At 43.1% G+C, this 25312-nt stretch overlaps 1 protein-coding gene across 2 annotated transcripts in view; it reads left to right on the top strand.

Moving 5' to 3' along the window:
- TES (testin LIM domain protein) overlaps positions 1-25312 on the top strand; it is a 112900-nt gene that overhangs the window by 68302 nt on the left and 19286 nt on the right. For both annotated transcript variants that reach the window (XM_029615848.1, XM_029615847.1), the window contains 3 exons: positions 9738-10073; positions 15004-15219; positions 20507-20665. In XM_029615848.1, the coding sequence (XP_029471708.1) occupies positions 9738-10073; positions 15004-15219; positions 20507-20665 (711 nt within the window). The remainder of the gene's footprint in view (positions 1-9737; positions 10074-15003; positions 15220-20506; positions 20666-25312) is intronic.

The following is a 25312-nucleotide window of genomic DNA, read 5'->3' as shown; positions in this document are numbered from 1 at the left end:
TTGCGACAAAATAGGAAATATCGTCTCTATATCCTATTTCATCGCGTTTCGGGGGGGGGGGGGGCAATGAAATGATAAAGAAACCAACGAAATTTCGTGTGGTTTTCTTATCCTTTTTTAGGGGGGGGAGGGCACATTTAAAAAAAAACAAAACCCAAACCCACCCCAACCCTTCAAATTTAATTAATTGCAGCCCCCCCCCCCCAAAAAAAAAAACTTGCCGACATTCCCTGGTGGTCCAGCAGGGTCCTGGGAGCGATCTCCCCCTCCCCACACCATTTTTTAAGATGGCACCAGCCGTCCATTGCTCCTACCATGTGACAGAGGCTGGCTAATGGCACCGATAGCCTCTGTCACACGGTAAGGGCAAAGGGCCATCGGCGCCATTTTGATTACTGGCAGCCAACGGCCCGAGAGCAGGAGATCGCTCCTGGGACCCCGGCTGGACCACCAGGGAATTTCAGCAAGTTTTTTGGGGGGGGGTCACAATTAATTACATTTGAAGAGTTGGAGTGGGTTTCATTTCGGGGTGGGGGGGGGCAGCTGAAATAAAACTGGCCCGAACTGCGGGAAAACGAAATTTCCCGCAGCGGACTGATAACAAAGGCCAAACCAAAAGGTTCGGCAGAATCATATCTCTAGTTGCGACACGGATTGGCTCTTGACGAAGATCCGACTCTATTTTGTCTTCCGGTATTGCCCTTGAAAGGGCTTGCTTGCTGAAACGTGGATACTCTGTGGCAAGTGTTTTCCACCTTGCAAAGAGCTAGAACGTTTCCCATTTTCTTGGCCTATGTGCGGGTTTGGCAAGTGTTTTGAGGTGTATGAATATCGAGGTGCTCTTCCTTGTTCGGCACAAAATCCCATTCATTTTGGAATTTTTGCAGGATGGCTTGAATAAAGGCTTGGCCATCAATTGCTTAAAAGTACAAGTTGCAGCCTTCGCCTAATTCAGGAGTCAGGTGAATGGATGTTCCTTGTCTGCTCATCCTTATGTGGCCCATTTCCTGTAAGAAATGAAACATCCTAGAAGCCTCATGAGAGGCTTCTAGGAAAAGAAAAAATTCATGGGATAGGTGGCGATGTCCTTTCGTGGATTACAAACTGGCTAAAAGACAGGAAATAGAGAGTATGATTAAATGGACAGTTTTCTCAATGGAAGGGAGTAGGCAGTGGAGTGCCTCAGGGATCTGTATTGGGACCAGTACTTTTCAATATATTTATAAATGATCTGGAAAGAAATACGAGTGAGGTAATCAAATTTGTAGATGATACAAAATTGTTCATAATTAAATCACAAGCAGATTGTGATAAATTGCAGGATGATCTTTTGAGACTGGAAAATTGGGCATCCAAATGGCGAATGAAATTTAATGTGAACAAGTGCAAGGTGATGCATATAGGGAAAAATAACCTATGCTATAGTTACACAATGTTGGATTCCATATTAGGAGCTATCACCCAAGAAAGAGATCTAGGCATCATAGTGGATAACACATTGAAATTGTCTGTTCAGTGTGCTGCGGCGGTCAAAAAAGCAAACAGAATGTTGGGAATTATTCGAAAGGGAATGGTGAATAAAACGGAAAATGTCATAATGCCCCTCTATCGCTTCATGGTGAGACCGCACCTTGAATACTGTGTACAATTCTGGTCACCACATCTCAAAAAAGATATAGTTGCGATGGAGGAGGTACAGAGAAGGGCTACCAAAATGATAAAGGGGATGGAACAGCTGCCCTATGAGGAAAGACTAAAGAGGGTTAGGACTGTTCAGCTTGGAGAAGAGATGGCTGAGGGGGGATATAATAGAGGTGTTTAAAATCATGAGAGGTCTAGAACAGGTAGATGTGAATCGGTTATTTACTCTTTCAGATAATAGACTAGGGGACACTCCATGAAGTTAGCATGTGGCACATTTAAAACTAATCGGAGAAAGTTCTTTTTCACTCAACGCACAATTACATTCTGGAATTTGTTGCCAGAGGATGTGGTTAGTGTAGCTGTGTTTAAAAAAGGATTGGATAAGTTCTTGGAGGAGAAGTCCATTACCTGCTATTAATTAAGTGGAATTAGAAAATAGCCACTGCTATTACTAGCAACAGTAACATGGAATAGACTTAGTTTTTGGGTACTTGCCAGGTTCTTTTGGCCTGGATTGGCCACTGTTGGAAACAGGATGCTAGGCTTGATGGACCCTTGGTCTGACCCAGTATGGCATGTTCTTTTGTTCCTTTGTGGTTTCCAATGCCCTTATGGAGTCTTAATTTGGTGTTGGATTTCTTGGTGGGCCCTAAGTTTAGTTTGCTGTGTACCCTGTCCTTGAGGTTACTGACTTTAAACAGTTGGGTTTTTTTTTCTTGTGGCAATTTGTTCTACATGTAGGGTTTCTGAACTGCAGGCCTAGTCTTGCTTGGAGCCTTTCCTATGGGTGACTCCAGGAGTGGTACAGCTATGTACTGTTCCTTCTTTTTTACCAAAGGTGGTCATGGACTAATTCAATTGAAAGTCAATCTCCCTGCCGTCTCTGGACAGAGAGGTGTAGAGGTATATCGTCTGTTGCTATCCTTGGATGTCAAGAGACATAATGTCAGGTATCTGGAGGTCACTAAGCCTCACTGAAGATGGATCACCTGTTTTTGTCCTTCACAGCAGTACTAGGCATAACTGGCTACATTTATTTTATTTATTTTTATTTATTTAAGTTTTTTATATACCAACATTCAAGACGGTGGTCCCATCATGCTGGTTCACAAGAAACAGGGGTGAAACTTTACCATTTAACAAAAGTGCAGAAAAGCACTTTTGTTAAATGCTACATAGCTCGCTGGATTAAGGAGGCAGTTACGGTTGCATATGTTGATGCTGGGAAGCAGTTACCTAGTCAGTTCAGGGCTAATTCCACTAGGGCTCAGGTAGTGTCATGGGCAGAAGTGAAGTTATCTTCTGTCGACATTGGCCGACCTGCGATATGATCCTTGTTACACACTTTTTCCAGGTATTATCGTCTGGGTGTGCAAGCCCAGGAGGACGCAGCCTTTGCACGTACAATTTTGACTGGACCGCAGGTAGCCTCCCGCTCTTTTGGGAGTAGCTTAGGTACATCCCACTTGTTCAAGATTCATTTGACTAGATGCTAAGAAATGAGAAATTACTACTTACCTGGTAATTTCCTTTTACTTTAGGACAGTCAGATCAATCCAGCTTCCCTCCCTTGGCTACTGAATGATTGTAGTGTGGTCCTCCTGCGTGGCCACATGTTACAGGGATTACTGGTAAGTGTTAGTCCAGTCCCTAGACTAGTGTCAATACATTCTTGTCTGAGCTGAGTGTTGGCTGAGTATTGAAATGTGGGGTTTTTTTGTGTTTAAGTTTTGCTAGTGTGTCCACAGTTGCTTTTGAAGAGAATACTGGCAGGCTGATGTCATTGCAGGGGTATATGTACTGTGACATCAGTTTGCTTTGTCTCCATCTGCTGGTAGATAACCCACTTGTCTGGATTCATCTGACTGTCCTAAAGAAAAGGAAATTATCAGGTAAATAGTAATTTCTCATTGACCACCATTGCTTCCATTGCTGTGGATTCTTTATGCTTGTTCAATATTCTTCTTCTTTTTTTTTTTTTTTTTGCCTCCTCTTGGAGGTTTGGTTTTGTATGTCTGCCCTGTTTTGGGTTTCTTTTGCTTCTCTTAAAACTGCATTGCTGCTGTGCTACCAAAACTGTATTAGAACTCCTACAAGTCTGAATCTTTTTTTTTTTTTTTTTTTTTTTATCTGACACATGCTCTGCCACGTTTTCTGTTTTGAAAACAATGCTATAAACATGTCGGTGGGGGAAGCTAGCTAGATGTATTTATCACTTTAAACTCGTGTAAGCAGATCTCATTTTAGAAGACATTTATAAATACTCTGTAAAAGGGAGTTTTTCAAAACTAACAAAAAAATGCCATCCTGGGTCAGACCCAAGGGCCATCAAATGCAGTATCCCATTTTCCAATACTTCTGTCCCAGTCTGACCACCAACTGGTAGATACCCAGTAGTTGATCTACTGCTTGTATCTCACTCCCAGGGATAAGCTACCTGGACCTTTCCTTCAGGAGCTTGTCCAGCCCTCTTTTTTTTTTTCCTTATCCTCCTGCTAGATAAGCCTTGACTCTAAGGATTTCTCCTCTCCCTGACTTCGTATGCGATGTTAGGTTTACTATAAAGGAGGTGTTGCTCGAGGCAGTAGTTCTTTGTCTCCTGCAGTGTAGACCAGAGTTGTCTTCAAGGCTGGATCAAGTCTGATGGTCAGTCATCTGGATACCTGAGATTCCTCATGAGGTGTTCCATAGCTTGCTCCCAAGCCCTGCAGATCCTCTGGCTTCTTGAGTGAGCCCCTCGAGCAGTGCTCCCAGCAAGGGTAAGGTTGGCATTATCAGAAGGTGTTCTCATGTATGCTTCCCCCCCCCCCCCCCCCCGCCATTCTCCACTTCCTCCCTTCAGAGGACCTTTAGGATTGGCCCCCTCCAGGTCTGAGGTAAGCTGAGAGGGAGGAGGCTCCCTTCTCCAGGAGGAAGTCTGGGACCAGACAGAGCAGCTCCTGTAGCAGGCCATGTTCCTGCTAATGGCCAGGACTCTGTTGCAGGCTGCTGCCCTACTAATGAGGTAGGCTGCAACTGTACCTGAAGCAAGGAGCCGTATTCCCACCAAAGGCTGCACTGGAAGTAAAGGGCTGTGTTCCCGCAGACGGCCATACTTGAAGTAAGGGGCCATGTTCCCACCAACGGCTGCATTTGAAGAATGGGCCACATTGGAATTGAGTGGTCATGTTCCTGCACATCTTTGCCTGAGGAGAGTCTGTACTGTTGAGGGCCACGTGCTTTCCAGGGACTTAGTTTTCCCCGGAGGTACTGTAGTCTACCCAATAGCGGGAAAAACAAAGCACATGACAGCTGACAGGCAAGGCGGGGGACCCTGAAGATGGAGGTGCCTGGTCTGTGGGACCATGAGAATCCCTATGGTGGCCGGCTCAACTTGCCCCCTATGTGATTATAGACTCAGGCGAGCAGGAGACAAGCCCTCTTACCTTCCTTCATCCCAGGGCAGCAGGAGGAGCCAGGCATCTTCCAGGAAAAGAATATGGCAGCAGCAGATGGGAACTTACAACATAGGCTTTGAGGTCTCAAGGGATTCCACTGAGTCCCTCCCCCCCCCCCCCCCCCCCCCCCCCCCACCACCACTAGCTTCATTGGGAAGCAAGCATGACCAGGCAGGTGCTTTACCAGAACTAGGAGGTAGGGGCCCCTCTGGCCTTTTTTTGATGGAATGACCTTTCTCCTTTTGGAAAACTGACCATTTATTCCTACCTTCTGTTTCCTGTTTATCCAATTACCAATAAACAGGACACTGCCTCCAGTCCCATGACCTCCCAATTTCCTGGTAAGTCTCATGAAAAACTGTCAAACACCTTCTGAAAATCCAAATGCACTGGATCAACTGATTCACCTTTATCTGCATATTTTACACCTTCTTAAAATCTAGTAAATTTGGTAAGCGAAGACTTCCCATGGCAAAATGTATGTTGGCTCTCTCTCCCCCCATTAAACCATATCTATCTATGTGGTGAGTCATTTTGTTTTTAAGAATAGCTTCTACCATTTCTTTCCCAGCACTGATGCCAGGCTCACCAGTCTATAGTTTCCCAGATTACCTTTGGAACCCTTTTTAAAAATTGGCATCACAGGGGGCAAGATGGCCGCGAGTCAGAAGCCGCTACTCTGCTGAGCTCTGTTATTTCCCTTATTTTGTTTTTCTTTCAGTGCTATGGCTCCTAAAAGGAAAGGGAAAGCAAGGGTTTTCCCAGCCAAACCCCCATTACTACCCGGTCAGCAGAGAATTACCTCCTTTGCAGCTTCTGCAGATTCCGTCTTTCTCGGGGGTGAATTCCCCGTTTGAAGCCGCTGGTGAAGGGAGCATCGGGGCTTCCTCGAGACGAGGTGTCCCCCAGCCCTCGAGAGCAGATTTACTCCACCATTGGAATGGCATCCTCTCCCTGATGTGGCTGCAAGGACGCCGGCATTCATGCCAGTGGGAGCCCCTGAGGCTGTGGCATCGTCTTTACCATCCTTGGTAAAGGGTTCAGGAACAGCTTCTCTTCCTCCTCCCTCTGGAAGTATGCCGGTAAGAGGGTCGAGGACTTTAAACTTGGAAGTTGCTTCTCTCGCTGCCTTTACTCTGTCAGAACCCTTTCAGATGCCCAAGAAACCGGCGATTCTCACGCTGGAATCTCTGTAGGAACTTTATGGAAAAGGTTTCTAAGATTTTGTCCATTTCTATTTGTAAAGTGGACACTGTGGCTCTAAATTGAATCCTCTTGTGGAACAGCATGGAAGCATCTTAATTGATCATTCAAGAAAGCTCTCTGCAGTCCATCAGGATATCACTAATATTCAGGGGATTCAGTTCACGTTTGTACATGATAGAGGAGCACTGTCTCGGAGGCTTAAATTGTTGGAGAAGTCTTTTTCGCTGTTTGAATCTTTGGATTCTTAATTTTCTTAAAATTTTGGGTGAACTCCCTGAGGTTACTTAAACAATATTTCTTGCAAGTTCTTGGTATACCTTCTGGTGAATTCCCCTTGATTAGAAAAATCCCTTTTTTTGTCTTTATCTCCTCAAATATCTGCTGGTTCCTCTTCTAGATCTCCGTTTCTTCCTTTGAATCTTACAGATTTTTTTTTTTTTTTTTGCAAAATCATTTTTATTGCAAAGATGTGCATTTCCACAAGCACGAAGAAGTATACAAGAAAAACGATACCAACAGGATAAATCAGTGGTTATGTAAATCTTCTTTTAAACATCATCCACCTCTGTAATCAAACTAAACCCCCAAACCGATCACCCCTCCCATTCAAGCATACATACCAGTCACACCTCACACGTCCCACCCATACAACCACCTCAGCCCCATTGCCCATATACGTTAAGAGGACCCTTAACAAAATAGCAAAACAGGGAGAAAAAAGTGAAAATCAGAAAGAAAAAAAGATGTGCAGCATGATCCCACTCGGGGGTTATTTGCTCCGGGAGTAGTGGAGTACCAAGTGACGCGGTAGCCTGCTGTACTCAAGTGACTTTGTAACTATGGGGAGAGAAGAGAACAGTAGTGAGCTCAGCACCCTGCACAGTTCTTGTCCACAGGCTTAGGAGATTTGGGAAAGTCCATTCGCTCCAGTAGTGCCATGTCCATCATGCGAATTTGTTAATTTTTTTTTTTTGGTTCTCTCTTACAGATTTATCTAAAGTGATATCACTATATTTCAAAAATGTAAATTCTGCTTTCTATGGGCAGAACCTTAGAATTTTTCCCGACATTTCAAGGTTAACTCAGGAATGGTGGAAAGGCTTTTTGGCTCTTAGGAAGGATACTCTTGAATTGGGGGCAACTTTCCTATTACGCTATCCTTGTAAATGTTTGGTGTAGTTTCACTCTGGGACATTTTGTCTTTTTTGCTCCTGAGCAGTTGCAATCCTCTTTAAATGCTAGGAAGATTATTACATCTTCACCAGTTCTCACAAATTCATAGCCTTATAATAGGATCTGCATTTAGTTTGTTCGGGCTCCTATACCTGCTATAGCTTTTGCTTTATTGTTCATTTCCTTTTACTCCCTTAAATTTCATCCTCCTTCTCCATTGTTTTTCTTCAGTATTATGAGGCTAACACTTTTTTTTAGTTACCTAAAATATGTAATTACAGCTAAATGCATAAATGTAAAATCTCTTGGGTTTTGAGTTCTACTCTGACACTTTTATTTTCCTTTTTTTCATTTGTTTTTCTCCTATTTCTGCAACAAATTTGTCAGTATGCTTAGTTTAAAAATAGCATAAATAAATAAATTGGCACCGAGGTGGTCACCCTGAGTCTTCTCGTACCATGGCTGTTTTAAATGGTAGGTGACAAATCACCAGAAATAAGTCTGCATTTTCACTGAGTTCCTTCACAACTCTGGGGACTGAATGCCATCCAGTCCCGATAACTTGTCTGCAGTCTGATTTATTACATCTTCCCAGTTTCAGTGATTTTGTTTAGCTGCACAGAGTTGTCATTAAACGTTTCTGATGTGCATATGACTGACATCCTCTTCAGGAAAGACGGAGCAAAAAAATTCATTTAGCTTTTCTCCTATTTCCTTGTCCTCCCTAACAGCCCCTTTTACCCTTTGGTCATCTAGTGGGTCAATTACATCTGAAGCAAAAAGCCCACGAGTCACTCGAAAAAAAAGATTTTACTACTTGCTTTTACCTTTGGCAAACTGCTTTCAAATGCTCTCTTAGCCTCTTAATTATGTTTTGACATCTAACTTGCTGGTGCTTATGCTCTTCCTATTTTTTTCTCATTTTGTGTCTGCTTCACTTTTTTTTTTTTTTTTTTTGAATGATGCCCTTTTGGCTTTGTCTCTCACCTCACTATTAAACCATACAAGTAGTCATTTGGTTTTCCTTTGATCTTTTTTAATGCTTGGAATACAATGTGGTCCTCAAGGATGGTCATTTTAAACAATGTTCACACCACTTGCAAGTTTTTAACCTTGTAAATTGCTTCTTTTAGTTTAGCTTTTGTTTTGTTTTTTTTTCCCTGAAAAAAATAAACCAAAAATCCTAATTTCAAGGTCAGTCAAATTGTCACATTTTTTCCAGGAAAAACTTGTGCATGTGCTACATTGTTCTGAAGGGCAGCCTTGCTAAGTTGCACAGCATCTCATTTTGCAAAGTTTGGTTTCTGAGCAGTGTGTTTGTTTTTTTTGGTGTTGTAAAGGGGCACATTTTGGTTTGCAGCTAATTCCTTCTGATTTTTGTGGGTGATCTGCTTGAGAGGGCAGGTAGGAATAAAATCTGAAAACCAGACAGCCTGTCCGAGGGTTTTACAAACGCCTTTAATTGAGTGCTTGTTTAGGATAGCTTCGGCTGCTGAAGAAGGCTGCATAATCTGTCATGCTCCCGAGCCAAAGAAAGCATTCCAAATTGCACGAGTTTTTGTTACTGTATATGGTAAGGACTGTAGCACAGGGGTCAGATCCAGGATTCAGAAAAAGGAAAGCCTCCTCAGTACATATGGAGACAGAGGATGAGACATTTTAAGACTATTCTGCTTTAAAAATAAAACAAGTCACCATGTGTATATCAGTTCAGCATGATGTATAACCTGAGAAGGGCAATCTAACCTTCTGTCTCTATGATGCAGGAGACTTTAATTTTCACTTACCTAGTGCTAAACCCGTGAATATGGTCATGTGCTATCTTTCTTACTTTGCTGTTTGTTTTGACAGTGATGTGTGGGTTATTTGTTGCTGTTTTTTTAGGCGGGGAAGTGTGATGGTTTTAAAATTTAGGTATAACTTTTTTAGATTATAGTAATGGGTTTAAATTAAAAAAAAAAAAAAAAGCAAGCATCCTGCTCATTCCTAACAATGGGGAAAATTGGAGTTATCATTAAAGCTTTTTCTTTTAATGTTATAACACTGGGTTTGGGGGGGGGGGGGGAACAGGTTAACCCACCCTGGCAGTTCTTTGCGTCTGTTCAAACATGGTGATTCACTGCAGTCTCAATTCGGAAGAGACTTTTTATTTTGTTGGTATGACAGCTTCAGCAATAAACCCACAGGCTGATTCGGCAAGCCTGTTTGTTTAAAGAGCTGGACTTGCTAATTGAAACTGCATCAGATGTCTAATGCTGCTAATCCCCGTTGTCTTAGGCTAGGCGCTACATGGAGATGATTCCAAAGGAGAAGCAGCCGGTGGCCGGGTCAGAAGGGGCTCAGTATAGGAAGAAACAGTTGGCTAAGCAGCTGCCTGCTCACGACCAGGACCCTTCCAGGTGCCATGAGCTGTCCCCTAACGAGGTGAAGCAGATGGAACAGTTTGTCAAGAAGTACAAAAACGAGGTGCTCGGGGTGGGCGACGTCAAGCTTCCTACAGAAGTGGCTAGACCTGCCGCCGAGAAGAGCAAGTCCAGTGACGGGGACAAAAGTTCCACTGCAGTCATTGGCGTTTTGGATGACAAACTGGGAGCTCCAAAGGGAGCCCAATATGTAAGTACCAGAGTGAATATTACAACTGTCGTCTTATTTAACACTTTTTTATTTTTTTAATTTAATGTATATCCTGCCAATATCTGGTTATGGAGAAAATGTCCATTGACTCGTTCTTACCTTATTTGCAGTGCATTGCTATTCATGGATACCCAAGGCTCTACACTGTTGCCCTTACACCTAATATCACACAAGTCTGCATGTGATGTTGGAAAGGATTTGGTTGGAATGCTAATTGAACGAGCATGGTATCAGAATTTATGTGAAGGGAGTGGCGGAGATAGCTCTGCGCTGCTGTCTCCATCTTCTTAAAACCTGAGGTGGTCACAGCACAAATATTTCAGTACTGAAAATATGTAATTATATACACTGTGTTTGCCTGCCTGAGATAATTGATTTCTTGACCAAACTTCAGACTTCACACTTTATCAATATTTTTGTTTTCCCTGGAGGGATGTGTGTTAGAATTATTACGCTTCCTAAGAAAGCATGTTAATTCATTGTTAGTTGTAATGGAAAATCCGCTTAAACAGCACATCACTTGTGAAGCACAACCTTTTTTTTTTTTGACGATGTGATGTATATCGGCAAGTATTGCCACCTCTGTAACCAGATCTGAATATGTGCCCAAACATCCAGTTCAGTTTTAAGTTTCTGAAAGCTTTTAAAACTATAAGACGGATTGTTACCAACCTGTAGTATTGTCCTTGTTCATCTGTGAAGGATTTCAAAGGTATTTCTTATGCCAAAAGGGCACTTGACAAGCAAGGATTTTGTAAACTGTTGCATTTTGAATTTTCATGAGCTTGGCATCGGCGGGGCTCCCTGTAGAAATGCTGCTGGCTGGAGGTGCTGCCAGCATGGGGACCAGTGCAAGAGATGGCAGCTAATCTGTATCCAGGACTGGAATCGTGAAACACCAGTTTAAACAGGGGAGGACAAAACAGACCAACTTGGTTCACAAATCAGATGTATGGCAGCATCTCATGAATATTTCTCATGGCTCAACTGGACACTAGACTGGTTGATGGTTCATGACACCCAGGGTTAAGCACCACTGAACTGTACAATCAGAAGAACCCCACTAAAGTGACCCTCTGATACTGCCGCTTTGTAAAATGAGTCTGCAAACAGTTGTGCATAAATTCTGCTCTCATTTCTAGGTCCTATCTTTTCTTTAATAGAGGGTAAACCAGTAATGCACACATTATTCTGCTTAGTTAACCCTGGGGTGCATGTAGATAAATAAAATAACTTGTTTACCATTTATTAAAGAAAATATGGTCTGAAAATGGGAGCAGAATCCATGCTCTATATATATATTTTTAATAATATATACACATATGGAGGTAATATTCAGCCACTGGCCAGCTTGCATTGTTAGCCAAATATGCTTACTCAGCTAACTTTAACAGGATATTCAGTGGTACAGCTGCCCTATTGAATGTACCTGACTAATTTAAAATTAACCAGATAAAGCTTATCTGGCTAACTTAAGGACTAATCTGTGGCACAACCAGAGTTAGCCAGCTAACTTATCCAGCTAACTTAACTCCACCCCGAAATGCCCCTCTATAACCTGTCTAAAATGTAGGTGAATGAGATATCCATGTAAACTTTGGTCAGATAAGTTGAGAGAAATATGCAAGTGTCTGCACTTAGCTGGATAACTCAAGTTTATCTAACTAAAATGCCACTGAATATTGACTTCCTATAATTTTTTTTTCTTTTACTTTGAAACTGAAGTAGTATGTTCTTGCATAATTTTTTTGTTGTGTAATCACTAGGACCAATAAAAACATAGGAGTAGAAATGGAAGTGTACATTTTATGTTGGCAGTCGGTAGCTTTTCTGTACTTTTTAAATAGAGACTGCCAAAGGGACAGTTCATGGAAGGAAACACTGCTCCTTTTTGTGCCTAGTAATATAAGCAAAGCAGAGTTCAAGCTACCTAAACAGTCTGGATTGTATAGCAAGGGACTTTAACTAGTGCAGCCAACAATATTTCTTGATTCAAATTTTAAACCTACTTCCAATAAAAAAAAACAAAACAAAAACCCAAAAAACTCATAAGCAATGTACATAGCATAAAACAGAAGCAGAGTTAAAACAAATCAAGCAGAAAATACATAACAAAAACACCATACGCAGTCTGAGGGTTAGGTATGCATGCAGAGCTCGATGGTCAGAAGTGACTGGAGCCTCCCCCTTTAGTACCATTTCATTAGTCGGCGGTATTAAACTGTCCCCCTGCAGGTGAATAGGGCTAATAAAGTTACATACAGGAGAGGGCGGCACTACAAATGGGACTTTTGTCATTTTTACCTGCTGTCTAGAGATTTTAGTTTTACGATTTGTATTCCAGTAATTTGGTGCCCTCCCACCTCCACCCCCACATTAATATTAAGACCCTGGTGGATTCGAAGCTCTCTGTGGTGAGCTATGCTGAAATATTGTTGGCGATTCCTTAGCCAGTATTAAAGCAAGCTGGGAACTTATTTTATCGTGATGTCTGCGACATCTGTAGTTTGGTGATCCAAGCAATGTCACAATTTTATAGGTTAATTAGCTGTCAAGGTGACTCCAAAATTGATGTGTATGATGAAAAAATTCAATGTGGAGAGGGATGTATCATAATTAACTGCAGCTTTACCACAGTATTTTTCCCCAATAAAAAAGAGAGGTTCTTATTAAGAAATCTACATTTTATGTTCTGGGAGGAAAAGGTAGACCCTGCTCCATGGTACTGAACACACTAGGGAGACCAGATCTTACTGTATTTTCAGCTGAACTACAGCAAAATGTGCTAGTGTGTTTAAAGAAAAAAACATAATCGGAAAATTTGGTCACTTCAGCTTTGGAAGCACTTTCACTTAATGATTCCATGAAGTTTTTTTTTTTAATTATTTTTTTGGTTCTCCAGTTCTGAGGAAAATCCTAACTTTGCTGTTGGCTCATTTTTTAACTCCATACTATGAGAAATGGGGACTTTTAGTTGCCCATCAGGCTTCAGCTACATTTGGGCATTGGAAAGCAAAGTACATGGCTTGTTGGGTTTTGACACGACGTTCAATAAATGCATTTATGCTTAAAAGTTTGGACCCCTTTCTCTCTCTTAACAGATAGCCGTTCAAAACCTCAAATATGGCTTTACAATATCAACACAAATACTGGCTCACACACATGAGATGAATTCTATTGCAAGCATTTTCCAAGAGTGTAATAGAGCTGCAATTTTGCTGCATTTCACTCTAGACCACTAACTGAGCGGGCTCAGATGTACCTTTCCTGATGCTAAACGCTTCCAGTATGCTTAATCTTCACAGCTAAAACACATTTCTCACATGCTACTGTTCCACGTGTTACTAGCTTAATTTTGAGTGCCACGTTTCCCCCATGCATTTCTCTTATCTGAGAGTTGGAACAAAAGTTCCTTTATTAGGCCCAGCAAAATGTTAAAGGCATATTTGGGGAGAATGGAGTCTCTGGTACATGCTACCTGGCAGTTGTGTGTTAGAATATATAGAATTGTTTTATTTATATTCTATCTTTTTTGGCACTTTAAATACATTCAGGCACAAGGAACAGCTGTGGGCTTTGAACCTTGGTTTGCAGCTTACTAATCTAACCATTGGGCCACTCATCCATGCCACTGGAAAGTGAAGTACTTGGCTTGTTTGAGTTTTCAATCAATTCCTTTATCCACTATTTGCTATATTAAAAAAAAAAAAAAAAAAAAAAAAAAGGATTCTGTTTGGAATCCCAGAGGTTGTGGATAAGAGTGCTGGGTCCCTTTGCCTTCTACATATTAAAAGTACATTTATTTACAGTCTTATATTCTACATGTTACTTTTAATTATAGATGTTTATTGTAACAAAATGGTACATAAATTAATCAAAAGACAAGTTATGAGTAAGCTTAACTAAAAAAAAAAAAAAAAAAAAAAACATGACTTTCACTTTCTTTTCCTAAAAAAATTCTCTTCTCTTAATGCAGGTATTAAGCATAAATTTAACTTTAATTAGACTGATTCTGATCCAGGGTGTCTGTCAGCTCTTCTATCTTTTTGGCTTCCCATATGCTGAGTCTTGCAACTGCATGGACTGCAGGAATCCATGGTGGCTTATTGCCTCGCAGAATGACTACACATTGTAGGGATTCTACGAGGACTAACGCTATAATCTCATCAAGCAACCAACACTAATGTAGAAAAAAAAAGTACAAACAGGAGGGTCTGAAAGATTAAATACCACAACCCTGCAGCCTTGAAAATGGAAAACCTTGCATATTAGGTTGCCAGCTAGACTTGCAATGGCCTGAAGTGTCTAGGCTTGCATACTGCATGCAAAAAGACTTGTGCAAAGGTGGGACCAGAGGAAATAAATCCATTTTATAGTTCTTAAAATATGGGGCATCCTAGAAAAATAAATTTAAGAGTTGAATTTCAGCTGTGGCTTCTTACTTTTTTTTTTTTGCTCCCCAACCTAACTAAACCCCTGGTGCCACCCACCTTTTAAGCAGCTAAATGAAGCTTCCTAAATTTAGTCACTCAGCATTACTTAATTTTTAATGGGGCCAATCTAACTGCCTTGCTCACGGATACTTCCCTCCCCCGATTAAAAACAAAAACTAGAGACACAAGCAAAGTTGGAAAAAAAATTTTTTTAACTTCTTTATAATGTAAAATAAGATGGACATGTTTGGCAGTGTGCTTCCAAATTTTCCAATTCTTACAGCAGAGTCTACCACTGAGCTGCTGAAAGCAGCTGTGTGGCTGTGCCTTAGCCCTTTTGCTCCTTGTTGCCTGATCTCACCAGCGGAATGGGGGCTGATGGCAGCTAAATCCTAAATCTTTCACTGTTCTTTCCTTATGAGTTATTCTGCATTTGTGGTTTTTCTTGTGATTAAAGAGATCCTGCTTTATTACAGTCCTGCTACCGCTGCAAACTGACCATGAAAGAGGGCGATCCTGCGGTGTACGCAGAGCGGGCTGGCTTCGACAAACTCTGGCACCCTGTGTGCTTTGTTTGTTGCATCTGCCATGAGCTACTGGTGGACATGATCTACTTCTGGAAGGGTGGGAAGCTGTACTGCGGAAGGCATTACTGCGATAGCGAGAAACCACGCTGTGCCGGCTGTGACGAGGTAGGCCGGATTCCTTGCTTTAGAATGATCTGGCTGGGCTCTTATGTTTGAAATTTTAGAAGATTCAATCTGGCAATAATAAAAGCGGCCCAGATTAGCCTAACGTGAATGAATTCATTGTATGGTTCTCTGTCCTGTACTTGGACAAAAGACTTGTGATGTTTATAACCGTATATAAGTAATCGGTGGAGCTTTCAAGAAATGTCACTTCATTTGTGTTCCCAGTTAGAGGACTGGAAGTAGCATGGTTCAGACACTCTTAAGCACATGCAATAGTACCCACACCTTCCTATTGAAATAAAAACAAATTAACCTAGCAGGTAGAAAAAACGAAAATCTTTAGTGGCTTTTCCATGCCACAAGTACTTTCCAGCAGCTTAATTTTACCCACAATGTGTCCGGCGCAGAAAACAGGTTCTCAGTGTTTCGTGCCCGCTTTCCTAGTGCCACCTGGGCCCGCGACTGAATATTTAAATGAGGGGCCATGCTGCCAAGGAGGCGCCAGGGACAAATGTGTGCCCCTAGTGCCCTCCTTGGCAGCGGACACCCAGGAGAGGTGGCTGTCAGTGGGTTAGGAAAACAGACACTCAATTTTACAAGCGCCCCTTTTCCTAACCTGACTGCACACTTTTTTTTTTTTTTTTTTGTCCTTTTGGTTCCTCAGAATATCACTGCGATATTAAGTTGGAGGAAGTACAGAAAAGCAGTATTTTCTGCTTTTCTGTACGCTTTTTTTTGAGCTGCTTAGCATAAAAATGTGCAGGTCAGGTGCACTTTTTTTTTAATCTGGGAAGAATAGCTAATTAGCGCTCATCACATGCAAATACTTTTTGATGAGGCTATTAGTTTAGAGGGGGGAGGGAGGGTGGTTGGATGTGCTATAATCCCCTTGTAGAATAAGGGGTTGTGGGCGCATGTCCAAAACCCACATCCAACCATGGGTTAAACAGTGCACTCAGCTGAGCACACTATATTGCATCAGCCCCCATGTCTGTGTCAAGAATGTCCTTCTAGTATTGCAAGGTCATAGTTAAGAGGGAGGTTTTCAGCTATAGGCAGACTTTTGTGTAAATTATCCAGTCTTTTCAACAAAATAAACGCTCTCAAAGAAATGAATTTGATTAGTGCTCTTCCAGGAGGCAGCTGCTTCTGGAGGTGGTGGTGGAACAACATTTGGTTGGATTTTATTTATTTATTTATTTTTAGGGTGGGGATGGTTGGGGTTGGGATGGTCTTGGCAATATCCTCTTGCTCCTTTAGGCTTCCAACTTACTTAGAACTGGGTCTCGGATCTGATGCCATGAGCCTTTATTTGCAACTACCCCTTTTCCCCCATTTTATGCTATCCCAACAAAGCTAGCTCCATTATCGTTGTACTGAGTCTTTGGTCTGGGGACTGTGCATCAGTGCTGCTTCTGCACTAATGCACGGTCCCCTTACCAGGGGCTGTGAACAGTGCCTTTACAGCATCCTCAGTTCCTGCCAGCCTGGTGGTGAAGAGCAGAGACTAAAACCCCAGTCCTCTGCATGGCAGTATTCTGTACCTGCCTCTGAGGTGGCCCCTGTGTTGGATTTCTAATTGCGTTAGGGCTTAGGGATTTATTTATTTTAAATCAACTGCTCATGTTAACTACATTAAAGTAAAGATGAGCAAATGTTCTGAGATGTGGCCAATCTTTTATTCATTCAATTGATTGGATCCCTCCAAGACACTATCTATAATACATACTATATGGATAAACAGTGCAGTCAGAAAGTATTCAGACCCCTTCACTTTTTCCACGTTTTGTTAAATTACAGCCATTTTCTAAAATGGATAATATGCACTTTTCCCGCCTCAGTCTACACACAACACCCCATAATGACAAAGTGAAATCAGGTTTGTAGAAATATGTACAAATTAATTAAAAAAAAATAAAAATCTCATTTACATGAAGTATTCAGACCCTTTGCTATGACACTGAAAGTTGAGCTGAGGTGCATCCTGTTTCCATTGACTGTCTTTGAGATGTTTCTCCAACTTGCTTGGAGTTCACCTGTGGTAAATACAATTGGACATGATTTGCAAAGGCACACACCTGTCTATAAGGTCCCACAATTGACAGTGCATGTCAGAGCAAAATCAAAGCCATGAAGTCGAAGGAATTGTCTGTAGATCTTCGGGACAAGATTGTGGAGGCACAGATTTGGGGAAGGGTACAAAAAAAGTGCTGCAGCATTGAAGGTCCCGAAGAACATGAGGGCCTCCATCATTTTTAAATGGAAGTAGTTCAGAACCAGCAGGACCCTTCCTAGAGCTGGCCGCCCACCCAAACTGAGCAGTCAGGGTAGAAAGGCCTTGGTCAGGGAGGTGACCAAAATCCCAATGGTTACTCTGACAGAGCTCCAGAGTTCTGCTGTGGAAGATGGGAGAACCTTCCAGAAGGACAACAGTCTCTGCAGCACTACATCAATCAGGCCTTTATAGTAGAGTGGCCAGACGGAAGTCACTCCTTAGTAAAAGGCACATAACAGCCCTCTTGGAGTTTGCCAAAAGGCACTTAATGGACTCTCAGAACATGAAAAACAAGATTCTCTGGTCTAATGAAACAGAAATTGAACTCTTTATGGCCTGAATGCCAAATGTCATGTCTGGAGGAAACCAGGCACCTCTCATCACCCAGCAAATACCATCCCTATGGTGAAGCATGGTAGCAGCAGCTTCATGCTGTGGGGATGTTTTTCAGCTGCAGGAACTGGGAGACTAGTCAGGATCGAGGGATCCTTGATGAAAACTACTCCAGAGGGCTCTGGACCCCAGACTGAGGCGATGATTCACCTTCCAGTAGGACAGTGACCCTAAGCACACAGCCATGACAATGCAGGAGTGGCTTCGGTATAGGTCTGTGAACATCCCTCGAGTGGCCCAGCCAGAGCCCGGACTTGAACCCAATCGAACATCTCTGGAGAGACCTGAAAATAGCATCGACGCTCCCTATCCAGACTGACAAAGCTTGAGAAGATTTGCAGAGAATGGGAAAAAAAATCCCCAATGAAAATTGTACTGTATTACTCAAGAAGACTTGAGGTTGTAATCGCTGCAAAAGGTGCCTCAACAAACTACTGAGTAAAGGGTCTGAATGCTCATGTAAATGTGAAATTTGCTCTTTTTTTTTTTTTTTTTTTTTTTAATTTGCACAAATTTCTACAAACCTGATTTTGCTTTGTCATTGAGTATTTTGTGTGTGTGGATTAAGGAGGGGAAAATGCATATTATCCATTTTAGAATTAGGCTGTAACATAAAATGTGAAAGTGAAGGGATCTGAATACTTTCTGAATGCACTGTAGATATAGAGAGAGAGATACACACACATACGTACATGAAGAGTGTTCACCAGAGGTCCACACTGCCAACCAATGGTTCAGAGCCCCCATTTTTGTTTCACACAAGCATACATACAGACCAACAGAGACCCGACACACAGTAACCCCATATTCAGACAGAGAGAGAGAGAAAACACTAAGACAGGCACAGGGACTCAGACATACAATGCCTAGACAGAAAAGTGCACACATCACAGACAGAGAGAAACAAAGACAAGCAGGCAGACCACATCTCAATGGGAAGGGCTGAAAAGTTTTTCAAAAAACTTAGGAACCAGCCCAAATCTTCTAGGAGCTGAAAGATTCCCATCCTGCCCAACGGTTTTTGCTTTTTACTATTTTTCTTTGTATTTTTTTTAATTTGCTCATATCTTCTCATGTTTTGTTTTTGTTATTTTGTTTTACACTTTTTGCCTTTATTCTCCCTTCCCCACCTCTTTTACCTCATTTCTCTTTGGCCTCTTTGCCCATTCCTCTCACCAACCTCACCTCCTCTTTTTTTTCTCTTTTCCCTGGCAGGCAACAGCTGTGATCGCTTTCCTTGGGTAGGAACCCAGCAGCAGGAATTCCTCCTGGGCTGAGATCCAAGGGTGGCAGGTCTTCCTAAGTTGTGGCTCTCCTCAGTGGCTGTTCCCGTGTCCAGTTCTGCCACAGCAGAAGCAGCTTCCTACCCCGGCCCACCGAAATGTATGCATAGTTAGGCTGTGGCTTAGTGATGTCACTACGTCCTGGCAGCTCTCGCTCTCCTGAGCTTTGCAGTGCCTCTGCAGGACAGATTCTAAAGCGCAGCCATTTTTTTCCCTTCCCTGATTGGGCAGCCATTGTGCCCCCCTTCAGGATTGGTCAAGTCTCCCCCCCCCCCCCCCCCTTTATTTAATTTTTTGCTCACTCTTGTATTAAAGCATGAGAGGATGTACATTTGTAACATTTTTTTTTTCTTCACTTGGACAGACATTTTGTGGTGCTCCTGGGACGAGTTAGTACAAACTGACCTGTCCATGTCCCCCCCAATCTCTTAAACAAGCATCTAAGACAAGTTGTTACTTTCAGGTTAAAAAATCAGAGGATAGAAACCTTTCATAAATCACAACTTATGGGCTGACACCTTAATGAAAAGTCCGCTTCCTTCTAGCTTCTCAGAGGCTAAGTAAAGAGGATGCTTTGGACTATTCACTTTTTCATAATGATCTTGGTTTCCTTGGAGAATTTGATGTAACTGTATGGCCATATGGTTCCAGTTCCACCAGTGCTCTTTTGGGAACACTGGGATGATACAGCTCCACAGTGCAATATGATCCAAATCAGCTGCTGCATTCTCAGTTTATCTGTAACTTAACCAAGAGCAGTATGGAATCTATATGTACTATATTATAAAGGCAGAAAAAAACATCCCAGGCTTTAGCATAAATGAAGACCTCTTTAAAATTGCTATATGCTAAATCCAGTTTTTCATGCTATTATATAGTTTTCATTCATACTGGATAAAATAGCAAAAGCTTTTCTTGAACATTAGTCAGTGTTAAAAGCAAAACTGTGCTTTGCTGAGTTAGAAATCCCCATAGTAACTTGCAATAAAAACTGGTAACTGGTGTGTGTATAATTTATCCAGTTAAGACAAGACTGTGCTCAGTCAAATAGACAGGATGACTGCTTCCATTATTTTGCTCTATGGTTAGATGCAGCCTGATTATTTGAAAAACTATCCTAGACTTTCTAAAAGATTCCAGTATGCAAAACTGAAAAATGCATTGTTACCATGTGTTTAACTTGTAATGTAGTTACTCCAGGACTGAACGAAAGCATGGTCATGTGCATTCATGTCTCAAGATTGCACTGCACATACACAAAAAAGGTCGGTCATTTGCTGTAGAAATATTTTTCATGAATGGAGGACCACTAATTTCTGTTTTGATTTGTTTGCAGCTGATATTCAGCAATGAGTATACACAGGCAGAGGGTCAGAGCTGGCACTTGAAGCATTTTTGCTGTTTTGACTGCGACTGTGTGCTGGCCGGGGAGATCTATGTCATGGTGAACGATAAGCCTGTCTGTAAGCCCTGTTATGTGAAGAACCATGCTGTGGTGAGCTACTTCTATTTCCTCTCTGATTTCCTGCATGTTGGTTTGGAAGATATAACTTTGTTGTGTAAAAGTATTTTAATTGAATATATTTTAAAATGTTGATGAAATAGGTTGAGGGAAGATAAGACTAATGATTATAAAGTGGGCTAATGAGAGAGCTGAAATAAACTAAGAGGAGGATGCTTTTGGCAGACATGTCTTCCATGGCTCAATGCTTATTTCCCGCATTGCTTCCTACCAGTTATACATGACCCAGAATAATAGAGACCTTTTTAAGAAGATCCAGGATTTCTCTGAATCTTTACCTGACCAGTTCCAGGATCAGCTTAATGCTCTGGCTCAAAAAGGCCTGGATGCTGGCAAGCATGAGGTCCGTGCTGCGTACGACATATTTGACACTGCCACTAGGGTGTCCGCAGCAGGGATTAGTGCAAGAAGGGTGGGCCTGGTTGAAATCCTCCGACCTAAGACCAGAGGTACAGGACAGGTTGGCTGACCTTCCCTGTGCTGGTGATAATCTCTTCGGGGACAAAATCCAGGAGACTGTGGCGCAGCTAAAGGACTACCATGAAACGCTGCGTAAACTTTCTTCAGTGCCTGCTGAGTTCTCGTCCACCTCCAAGAGGACATTCAGGCGAGACTCTAAGCGACCAGCCTACAAGCCAAGAAGATACTATCCTCCGGCTTCCCGAGGTTGCCCTTCCAGGCCTTACCAAAAAGGTCAATCTAGGCAATCCTGGCCTCAGAAGACCCAACCAGCTCCTCAGCCGGGACCAGCATCAGGATTTTGACTCCTCCCTGGAGAGCATATGCCAAACTCCTCTTCCATCCGTACCGGTCGGCGGCCGGTTGTGCCACTTCACCTACATTTGGCACACGGTCACCACAGATCAATGGATGCTTGCGGTAGTCACTCAAGGTTACCACCTCAACTTCCTGACTGAACCGGCGGACTCCCCACCTCGGTTGAAGTGGGGAATGTCCGACCACTCTCCCCTTCTAGAACAGGAGGTTTCAACCCTCCTCGAATCCCAGGCAATAAAACCAGTGCCCCTCTCCCAACAGGGGCAGGGGTTCTATTCCCGGTATTTCCTCATACCAAAAACGTCAGGTGGCGTTCGTCCAATTCTGGACCTTCGCGCCCTAAACAAGTATCTGCAAAGGGAAAAGTTCAAGATGGTAACCTTGGGCTCTCTACTTCCTCTTCTACAAAGAGGAGATTGGCTTTGCTCTCTGGATCTCCAGGATGCATACACACACATCTCAAATACTCCATCTCATCGCAAATTCCTGGTCGGCCCTCGTCACTTCCAGTACCATGTACTACCATTCGGCCTAACGTCCGCTCCACGAGTCTTTACCAAGTGCCTCGTGGTGGTCGCAGCCTTCCTCAGGAGTCAGGGTGTCCATGTCTACCCTTATCTCGACGATTGGTTGATAAGGGCTCCAACTCAACAAGCCACATTGGCATCCTTACGTCTCACTCTCCATACACTGATCTCCCTAGGGTTTCTAATCAACTATCCCAAATCCAAGATAGTTCCATCCCAAACCCTATCCTTTTATAGGGGCCAACCTAGACACTATACAGGCGAAAGCCTTCCTCCCTCAGGATCGGGCTTTCACCCTAGCCTCTCTGGTGCATCACTTACAGACTTGCATATCTTCAACTGCTCATCACTTCCTCATACTGCTGGGTCACATGGTGTCCTCGGTGCATGTCACTCCGATGGCCTGCCTAGCCATGAGAGTAATGCAGTGGACCCTAAAATCCCAGTGGATTTAATCTTGTTAGCCAATGTCCAGCATTGTCCAAGTTACCACGCAGCTCCGCCTGTCGCTGGCCTGGTGAATGCAACATTCCAATCTACTTCAAGGCCTTCCATTTCAGGCTTCAGAACCTCAAATTACCTTGACAACAGACTCCTCCAACCTGCAGAGTCAGGGAACCTGGTCTCCAGAGGAAGCCAAACATCAGATAAATTTCCTGGAGCTTCGGGAAATCAGATATGCCCTCAGGCTTTTTCAGGATTGCCTCTCAAGACCATCCTGATTCAAACCGACAATCAGGTGGCGATGTGGTACATCAACAAACAAGGGGGAACGGGCTCCTACCTTCTGTGTCAGGAAGCTGCACAGATAGGGGCATGGGCCTTTTCCCACTCGATGTACCTCAGAGCCACCTACTTTCCGGGCATAGACAATGTGTTGGCGGACAAGTTGAGTCGCATGTTTCATCCGCACGAGTGGTCTCTCAACCCCACGGTAGCGGACACAATATTCCAACGTTGGGGTTACCCTCACATAGACCTCTTTGCGTCAGTCCACAACCGCAAAGCAGAAAACTTCTGCTCTCTCACTCGCAGCCACCACTCGCAAATGAGGGATGCTTTCGCCCTCTCGTGGGCCAGTGGTCTCCTCTATGCATACCCTCCACTTCCACTTATATCAAAGACTCTCATGAAGTTATGGAAGGACAAGGGCTTAATGATTCTGGCGTGGTTTCCAATCCTCCAGGACCTATCAGTACATCGGCACATTCCTCTGGGGAAGGATCCCCTTCTGATAACTCAGAACGAAGGGTACCTGCGCCACCCCAACCTCCAGGCCCTGCCCCTGACTGCCTGGATGTTGAAAGGTTAATACTTCAGCCTCTTACTCTTTCAGAGTCTGTGTCCCGAGTCCTGGTAGCTTCACGAAAGCCTTCCACGAGGCGATCTTATCGTTCTAAGTGGAAGAGGTTTCGGGTCTGGTGCATTTCTATGTCCATAGACCCCTTCACTTGTTCCACTGTGAAGTTTCTGGTCTATCTCTGGCACCTGTCTGAGTTAGGCCTGAAAACCTCCTCTATCAAGGTGCATGTCAGCGCGGTAGCCGCATTTCATAAGGGCATGGGGGATATCTCTATTTCAACAACCCTTAGTAGCACGCTTTATGAGAGGCTTGCTCCACTTAGAACCTCCACTGCACCCTCCGGTCCCTGCTTGGGACCTTAACGTGGTTTTGGGATGGCTCATGAAACATCCGTTTGAGCCTCTCCACTCCTGTGAACTCCGCTATCTCCCCTGGAAAGTAGTTTTTCTTCTCGCTATCACATCCGCTCACAGAGTTAGTGAGTTGCAGGCATTAGTCACCTACCCGCCTTACACTAAACTTCTGCATGACAGCGTAGTGCTCCGCGCTCACCCTAAGTTTTTACCAAAGGTAGTATCGGAATTTCACATTAATCAATCCATCATCCTACCTACCTTCTTTCCCAAGCCCCATTCAAACCCAGGAGAACAGATTCTGCATTCCTTGGACTGCAAACGTGCTCTAGCCTTCTATCTGGAGCGCATGTCGGCCCACAGGAAATCCACTCAATTGTTTGTTTCTTTCGACACCATCAAATTGGGAAATCCTGTGGGAAAGCAGACCCTCTCCTCCTGGTTAGTGGACTGTATCTCATTTTGCTTCAAGCAAGCAGGCATTCTGCTGCAAGACCGTGTGAAAGCACACTCTAGGAGGGCCATGGCGACATCAGTAGCGCACCTCCGTTCGGTGCCACTTGCTGACATTTGTAAAGCTGCTACCTGGAGTTCCCTCCATACATTCGCAGCCCATTTATTGCTTAGATAAGGCTGGCAGACAAGATTCCATCTTTGGCCAGTCTGTTCTACGCAACTTATTTTCAATTTTAACTTCCCAACATCCTTCCATCGACCCATTCAGGATGCCCTCCTAACCAAATTCCACCCCTGTTGTTGTACCTGTTGCACATCTTTAGGTGCATTTGGTGTATTGCTCGGGCATCCTCAGCTCAGTAGTCATCCATATGTGAGGACTACCAACCTGCTTGTTCTGTGAGAAAGCAGAGTTGCTTACCTGTAACAGGTGTTCTCACAGGACAGCAGGATGTTAGTCCTCACGAAACCCGCCCGCCACCCCGCAGAGTTGGGTTCGTTTACGTTTTCTTATTTTATTTTTTCGCACGTACTATTTACTATAAGACGAGACTGAAGGGGGACCCCTGCTGGATGCAGGGTTAGTGCCATGATGGGCATGCCCAGTAGGTGCCAGTCAAAGTTCTAGAAACTTTGACAAAAGTGTTCCGCGATTGGGCTCCATCCTGTGATGTCACCCATATGTGAGGACTAACATCCTGCTGTCCTGTGAGAACACCTGTTACAGGTAAGCAACTCTGCTTTTTTCCCAAGAACTGATGCCATAGTAGAGAATAATCTTGTTTTTGTTTTTATAAATTTATTAATCACCTCATACTAAAAGGCCAAGGCAATGTAGAAAAAAATACATAAAATTATTTACATACACAAAATTATAAAAACATCCAATAAATAATTCAAACATCTGCAACAAATATATATGAGAAAACCAAATTATTTTAAAAGGCCTGTTGCAAAAAGCTCTTAGTTAATTAAATCATCTGTATCAAATACATTTGAGAAATGTCAGAATATTCTAAAAGGCCTGTTGCAGAAAAAGTCTTGAGCATAGTCTTAAACATCTTACTGCAAGGGCTCGGTCTCAGATCATCGGTAGGGAGTTCCATATTGTTGGCCCTGCAACGGGGTACTTTCCCATTTATAGCAGGGCTGAATTAGCCATGCTGTCATGGGAACTGTCATTCAGGGCCCGGGAGGCAGAGCT

Source organism: Rhinatrema bivittatum, chromosome 9 (assembly GCF_901001135.1).
Source record: "Rhinatrema bivittatum chromosome 9, aRhiBiv1.1, whole genome shotgun sequence".
NCBI lineage: Eukaryota > Metazoa > Chordata > Amphibia > Gymnophiona > Rhinatrematidae > Rhinatrema > Rhinatrema bivittatum.
This window is presented reverse-complemented; position numbering and strand designations above follow the sequence as displayed.